Below are 7989 nucleotides of genomic sequence, written 5' to 3'. Positions count from 1 at the left end.
GCGCGCTCCGGTTGCTTCGCTAGCGGATGTGGAGAAGCAGAATGCCAAAGGTGGATAAGGGCAGCGCTCACTCGGCAACATTTCTCTGCATTCAACATTACAAGACAGATCAAGCACGGGACGCTCAAGTCGCTAGCTGTACAACGACACTAGCTTCTAACCAGCCCTCCTGTTTATCAAGGAGCTAATCACACCAACAAAAAGTTGGCACAGCTGTAACGAATGCAGAGGGCACGATACACAACAGCTAAAGTTTCCTGCAACTGTGTTGCGAACAAAAACACACGCAGTTCTTGCCAACACTGTGGACCACAGGCGTGCTCCAAGAGTATCTCCGACAACTGTTTTGCACGATGCCCCATACGAAACGCGAAGGGCGCAGCGCACGCTCTCCACCACGGATGGTATAAATACGACAGAGCGAGGCATTGCTGCTCGCAGTCTACCATGAGGTGAAGCAACTGCCGAGCGTGCTACTTCTGAGGCCCGAGCGGCGGCGGCCTCTTGGGGTAGGCGCCCGAGCGCGTGACCAGCGTTGAGAGCGAGTCGAGGCGCGGGAAGCGCGTGGCCATCGGGTGGCCGCCCTCCTCTTCGCCCGGCACGTGCACAATCATGCGCTCGGCGTCGTGCGCCGCAGTCCGCATGCACGCGCTGCACATGGCTGCGGCAGTCGGCACGGTTGTACGACTGGTAGCTGCAGCGAGTGCACTGGTACCGACTGTAGCCCAAGTGCACGGCCGCGTGCCGGCGCAGGCTCGAGAAGCTCGAGAAGAGCCGCTCGCAGCGCAGGCACGCCAGCCGGTCATAGTCAATGATAGCCAGGATCTTGCGCTCCATAGCTGGTGAGACGCGCTTGTTGGCACTGCGCTGCTGCACTGTCCTCTCGGCACCACTACCACTAGTCCTATCTGGGTTCGACACGAGGGGCCTGCGCCGTGGCACGCCCTTGCGGCGGGCCTTCTTGGCCGGTCGGTCCACTCGGTGGCAGGGGCAGGCGGCCGGCGGCCGACTGCACCGGCTGCAGACAGCGGCGGTGCCGTTGTTGCGCAGCAGGCAGTCGACCATGTGCTGCAGCCGGCTCTTGCGCAGCTGGACGCCACCGCGGATGCTGTCGCGCAACTGAACGATCTGCTCCTTGGTCTGACCGTGCACACTTACGAGGTGGCGCGTGACCCCCCACATCTGCACGAAGCTGGCGCGGCACAAGGGACACGGGTAGTAGCGACGCGTAGTTGAGTGCAGCGACACCATGTGCAAGTAGAGCGTCTTGACAGACGTGTATGTCGTGTCGCAGTTGAGGCATGCCAGCCGGGACAGGTCACAGTCGCTGCGCGCAGACAGGTAGCTGGTCCGCGACGAGGTCGCCTGGCTCGAGGACGGTCCCTTGTCCAGCGGCGGCTGCTCGTCCTCGCGGTGCACCCGCTGATACACGGCACTCGTGGTGCCTGCAATGGGTGTCAGCTGCAACTCGCCAGTGGCGCTCGGCGGCGTCGGCGGCGTCGGCTCCTCTGACGGCGCCGAGAGTGCGCAAAGCGGCATCGCCTCGCACAGGTGTTGGGTGCAGTAGACGCGCTTGTGGGCCAGCAGGTTGGCCAGGCTGCGGAACAAGCTGCGGCACACCTTGCACTCGAACAGCACGCTACACTCGTTGAGCAGCACGTCCTTGACCTCGCGGCTGCCACCGCTCATGCACTGCATGATCTGCCGCACGCCCTGCACACCCAGCGCGATGGGCCGCTGCAGCACCGAGTGGTCGTCCTCCACCTTCGGTGCCTGCACACAGTTCAACAGTTCACGCATGCTTCGCAAAAATTCCACAGTTGCAATTTTATGATATGACCCTGTCGAAGGAACCAAACATTACTTTTTTCTGGCACACCAAAATGCTCACAACACAAAACAATAAATGATGTCATTAAAAGTGAAAGGCATGCGAAATTTATGGGGTTTGCATAATAAAAAGTACTGCTTTATGCACGCTTGTTTAACCTACTGAATATTGTTTGGCAGCACTGTGCAATCCTGTGCACTGTCCCAAATTTTGACATTTCAGCATCTTCATTGGGAACAACTAGCACATCTTGTAAACTGCGTGATACAGGACACACAAAAGAACAACAGGGCAGTGACTTAGCCAGAAATATATTTGGGGGGGGGGTGTTCTCAGCCGAGCACTATATACGTACATATATATATGTATGTCCTGTTATGTTTTTCCTACGTGCTTCTATTTCTTGAACTATACATATTATATATATATATATATATATATATATATTGTAGCGAAGAATATGAACGCCATAGCGGGTCACACTCTCCAGCCCTTTCTAGTGGGTCGATCCCTCCTGCACTTTCCTCGAGAAACACCGCTCGTGCTGAGAGCTCGGACCTTCAAACAACGGACGGCCGAAACGGCTGGTGTCTAATAAACGCCTTTACAAGTGGTGGAGAGTGCTTCTGCCTACAGCGTAAATCCTGGAGATTCGATCCCGTACCCTACGCTCTACCATGCCCGAAGACGCATCCCAGCAAGTGCCACCTACCCCATCCCAGCAAGTGCCTCCTCAGTCTGTCATGTGCTCTGGTGTGCCTCGCCATAGGGACCCTGCCATCTTCAGCGGTGCGGACGAAACCGATGTGGAGGACTGGCTGACAACGTATGAGAGAGTAAGCGCTCACAACAAATGGGACGACCCCGCAAAGCTCAGCAATGTGATCTTCTATCTCGCGGGTGTAGCCAATCTCTGGTACAGCAACCATGACACCGATTTTCCGACGTGGTCCTTGTTTAAGACTTCTTTGATGGCGGTGTTTGGTCGCCATGCAGTGCACAAGCTGCGAGCAGAATCGCGTTTGCGCGAACGTGCACAGCAGCCGGGTGAATCATTTACTAGCTACACTGAAGTTGTTCTGGACTTGTGCGAAAGAGTCAATGCGACGATGTCAGAATCCGACAATATACGCAATGTCATGAAAGGGATCGAAGACGATGCGTTCCACATGCTACTTGCGAAAAATCCTCAGCCCGTGTCAGACATCATTACTCTCTGCCAAAGCTACGAGAAGCTACGAAGGCAGCGCTCGTTGACACGTCGCCCTTCATCGCGTAAAAAAGACATTGCTGGTTTGACCACCATCTCCGACCAGTCCGCACTGCTGACAGAAATGAAAGCGTTCGTTCGGGAGGAAGTTGCACGCCAGCTCTCCTTGCTAACCTTCGCTCAGCCATCCCATGTGCAACAGCCCGCAACAAATGTTATGCCCATGCTCCATCGCGTTATCGAGCAGGAAATCGCCGAGGTCTTGCCAGACCAGCATCAACATCTTCCTTCGGCCGCTCCGCAAAGCTGCGCTGATGTCGCGACGCCCCAACAGGTCCCCGATGGCTGCACCACTCAGCTATGCTGAAGTCGTCGCGAGGACTCAACCACTCTCTCCGCGTGTGCCTCTCGGTTATGCCAACGTCGCGGCTAGGCCCTGACCGCAGCCCGCCATGCCGTCATACCAGCAGCCGCCCTGTACTACGGGACCTCTTACATGGATGGGACCTATCCCAGCGAACCGGTGGCGTACTTCCGACAACCAGCCAATATGCATTACGTGCGGCCATGCCGGTCACATCGCTCGTTATTGTAATCGCGTTTAGCCGCCTAGCGATGCATCAGCCGTGACAAGCCAGTTCAACCGTCCATATTCCGACCTCCATTCGGCTATGTCACCGACTCTGTGCCCGACGCCAACTACCCGCCGTTCACCATCTCCATGCCGTCGCTCAGTGTCGCCGGTGCGACCCCGTCCCGTAACTCGGGACGAGGAAAACTAATCGTCGCAGTCCAAGAGACAAGGGCTGCGGCGCTGTCGAAATCTGAGAGTCCTCAACACAGTCTTTCAAATGTGATCGAAGTGTTTGTTGACGGTATTCGCGCATCTGCACTCGTGGACACTGGAGCCGCCGTATGTGTTATGGACGCTAAGCTTTGCCGCCTACTTCGGAAAGTCACGATGCCCTTTTCTGGACTGTCCCTCACAGCCAGTGCTCAGCATATACACCCCTTAGCGGCTTGCACTGCTCGTGTTGTTATTGACGACCTTCCATACGCCATATAATTCATCCTCACCTCATGTTCTCATGACGTTATCCTTGGCTGGGATTTCCTCTCGCGCCACAATGCCGTTATCCATTGCATACGGGCCGAGATGGAACTCTCGCCGCTGTTGAGGAAGCTACTTGTTCAAGACGACACCCACGTTCCTCCCAACACGTCAACGGTCGTGCCCATGTACTGCAGTGGCCTCACCGATGCTGTTGCACTACTGTCTCGATCTGACCGCTTTCTCACCCGGACAGGCCTGCTGCTACCTTTTGTGACAGTGTGCCGCAAGTCTGCTCCTAAACATGTGTTCTACGACGGTAGCCAGCAAGCCGCTGTGTCAAAAGAGCGTCTGCTACGTCTCGCGCGCCTTCTTGGTTTCGTGGGGTGGCGCAATGTATGCCGCTCGTGCACACGCACGAGACAGGGGCGCGGACCATCGCTAGAAGAAAAAGAAGCGTGTTCGGCGCAGAGACGCTCCTGTGGAACATTCTTGAAAACTCTTCGTGTACATAGTTAGTTGCAGGGCACAGGTTCGCCCCTTAATAAACAAGTTATTGTATTTTACTCCTCGAAATACCGCTACATTCTGGTGGAGGTGCGGGGTATGTTTGGAAGTCCCCTGGGTGCCAGAGACCGGAGTCCCGATCCTCAGCGATTGGAATCTGGAGAGCTGACTCCAGTGCACCAGCGCGCCAGCCGCCGACTTCGGGGAAACCCGCCTGAATTCGGACCGCTTCCCACTGCTACGGCCACACGGACGATGTCTTCCGCTGACGCCACGACGATGACTAGCCAGGCAACATCACCCGAGGTCGTCGTGTACCCGCCGCGCATGCCCGAGCTATTCCACGGCGACCCGTACGAAGACGTCGAGGATTGGTTGGAGCACTTCGAGAGGGTCGCAGATGTCAACGGCTGGAACCCGGCACGGAAACGTCGCCACGTGTACTTCGCGTTGGGGGATTCAGCAAAGACATGGTACGAGAATCACGAAGCGGTGTTAACGTCGTGGGAAGAGTTTCGGCGACATCTGCTTGCTGCGTTTGCATGCGCCGATCGGCGAGAGAAGGCTGAGAATGCTCTGCAAGCCAGGAACCAGCGCACCAACGAGAGTGTCGGCATGTACATCGAGGACATGTCCCGTCTGTTCAAACGTGCCGATGCGAACATGCCCGAGGAGAAGAAAGTGCGCCATCTTATGCGTGGCGTGAAGGAGGAGCTATCTGCCGTGTTGGTTCGCAATCCGCCACGTACTGTTGCGGAGTTTCGCACCGAGGTGACGACTATAGAAAAGGCCCTGCAGTAGCGCGCCCGCCACTACAACCGTGATGTCAGCAGCGCCCCTGTGGACGTTCTTTCGGCAGGCATGGGCAATAACACCGAAGCGTTGAGAGAGCTGGTGCGATCTATCATTAAAGAAGAGCTTCAGAAGCTGCAGCAACCGCAAGTCGCGTTGACTGTTTCTTCGCTGGCCGCCGTCATTCGGGATGAAGTCAGGCATGCCATGTTAGAACCGCAACCGGAGGTGCAGCCTGTTTCACTCGGGCAACCACTGCAGGAACGCCGCGTACCAACATACGCTGACGCTGTGCGCCATGTTAGAACCGCAACCGGAGGTGCAGCCTGTTTCACTCGGGCAACCACTGCAGGAACGCCGCGTACCAACATACGCTGACGCTGTGCGTCAGCCTGCCGTGCAGACTGCATCATTCGCAGCCCTCAGTGCACGCCCACTGGCTCCCCGCAGTGCATCTTCCCAGGGAGAGTACAGACCACGGAAAAGCGACGTGTGGCGCACACCCGACAGGACGCCGCTCTGCTTCCATTGCGGAGAGGCCGGACACATGTACAGATGGTGCCCATATCAGCAAGTTGGCCTTCGTGGATTTGCTGTCAATGCACCTTGCCCCCGCAATGGGGAAAGACCTATAGATATCGAAGATTACTTGTTGCGAAATCAACTTGCAGCTGCTAGTTACCAACACCAGTCACGGTCACCAGCGCCCGCCCGCTACCGATCACCAAGCCCACGACCCTTTTCAAGTTCCCCAAGGCGTCGTTCAGAAAGCCCGCACCCGGAAAACTAAAGCCAGCGACCTGGGGAGGCAAGGACGCTGACGTTCGACAAAGCGAAGATCCTCCGTCAATGTTGCAGTGCAGTAGCGACAAGCAGAAAGCGACGACTACGATAAGTACGCAGAAAATTTCTTCAGACTTACTTATTGCCGTGGATGGACATGAATTGAATGCTTTAGTAGACACGGGTGCTGATTATTCAGTCGTAAGCTACGCACTTGCAAAACAGCTAAAGAAAGTTTTGACGCCGTGGAACGGACCGCACGTACGTACAGCTGGGGGTCACCTCATTAATCCTCTAGGAATATGCACTGCAAGAGTTCTGATTCGAGGTGTAACTTACGTTACCGAATTCATAGTACTTCCGGACTGTTCGAGAGACGTTATACTCGGTATGGATTTTCTGCAGGCAAACGGTGCTATAATTGACCTGCAGAATTCTAGTGTTTCCTTGTCTACGAAGCTGGCCATTGACATGGAGGAGCCTGAGGAACCAGACTACACTGCACTGCGAGTTCTCGACGCAGACGTAACTGTACCACCACGAAGCAGTGTACTGGTTCGCGTCAGAAATCAAGCATTCGTTGACTCCGAAGGTATAGCGGACGACAATGTCGAGCTATTGCTGAAGAAAGGTATTTGCATTGCTAGGGGCATTATTCGCTTACGCGATGGGCTTGCCGATCTATTGCTGACAAACTTCGGAAAAGAACTTCAGCATGTCGCGAAGGACACTGCCATCGCCTTCCTGCACAGTTTTACTACAGTGACAAGCTTATGTACCCTGGAGTCGGAGCCACCTCCTACGAAAACTATGAATAAGGCCGCAGCAGCAGTTGCAATAAGCCCACACCTATCGCCAGCCGAGGCGAAAACCATACAAGACCTCATAGGTGCTTTTGCAGAGTGTTTCTCTACTTCCTCAAGAGTACGGAGAACGCAGGTTGTTAAACACCATATAATAACAGACGAAGCAACCAGACCTGTATACCAACACCCATACCGAGTATCGCCGAAAGAACGGGAGATCATAAAGGATCAGGTGCAAGAGATGCTTCAGGATGATGTCATTCAGCCGTCCAACAGCCCATGGGCGTCGCCGGTAGTTCTTGTCAGGAAAAAGGACAACACAATGAGATTCTGTGTTGATTACCGGAAACTGAACAGCGTCACCAAGCGTGATGTCTATCCCTTGCCACGTATCGATGACACCTTGGACCGGCTGCGTGATGCAAAGTATTTTTCTTCATTGGATTTAAAAAGCAGATATTGGCAAATTGAAGTGGACGAAAGAGATCATGAAAAAACAGCATTCGTTACTCTGGACAGACTTTACGAGTTTAAAGCACTCCCATTCGGCCTCTGTTGCGCGCCAGCGACCTTCCAGCGCATGATGGACAGTGTCCTGTCGGGTCTCAAATGGCAGTCATGCCTAGTATACTTGGATGACGTTGTGGTATTCTCTTCAACATTCGAGCAGCACGTGGAGAGGCTACGTTCAGTGCTCCAGGCTATCCAGTCGGCCGGCTTGACAATCAAACCAGAAAAGTGCCAGTTTGGATTTCGAGAGCTTCGTTTCTTGGGTCACGTCATCAGCGCTCAAGGTATTGGGCCGGACCCCGAGAAGACTGCAGCCTTTGCAGGATTTCCCAAGCCACGAGATAAAGAGGTGCGTCGATTTTTGGGCTTATGCGCTTACTACAGGCGATTTGTAGAAAATTTCTCAAAAATTTCGGAACCTCTAACAAGACTCACGAAAGAAGACATACCCTTCGTATGGCATACCGAACAAGACACTGCTTTCAAAAAATTAAAGAAG

The 7989-nt window shown here is 54.6% G+C and overlaps 1 protein-coding gene across 1 annotated transcript in view; it reads right to left on the bottom strand.

The window, feature by feature from the left end:
- Positions 1 to 328: 328 nt before the first annotated feature.
- Positions 329 to 7989, bottom strand: part of LOC119451039 (zinc finger protein 800-like) — a 120447-nt gene continuing 112786 nt past the window's right edge. Inside the window, 2 exon segments of the mRNA XM_049666404.1 lie at positions 329 to 635; positions 637 to 1773. Coding sequence (XP_049522361.1) covers positions 474 to 635; positions 637 to 1773 — 1299 coding nt within the window. The 3' untranslated portion in view covers positions 329 to 473.

The sequence above is a fragment of the Dermacentor silvarum genome, chromosome 4 (genome assembly GCF_013339745.2).
Source record: "Dermacentor silvarum isolate Dsil-2018 chromosome 4, BIME_Dsil_1.4, whole genome shotgun sequence".
Lineage (NCBI taxonomy): Eukaryota > Metazoa > Arthropoda > Arachnida > Ixodida > Ixodidae > Dermacentor > Dermacentor silvarum.
Note: the sequence above shows the minus strand (reverse complement) of the source record. Positions and strands in the feature narration are given on the sequence as shown.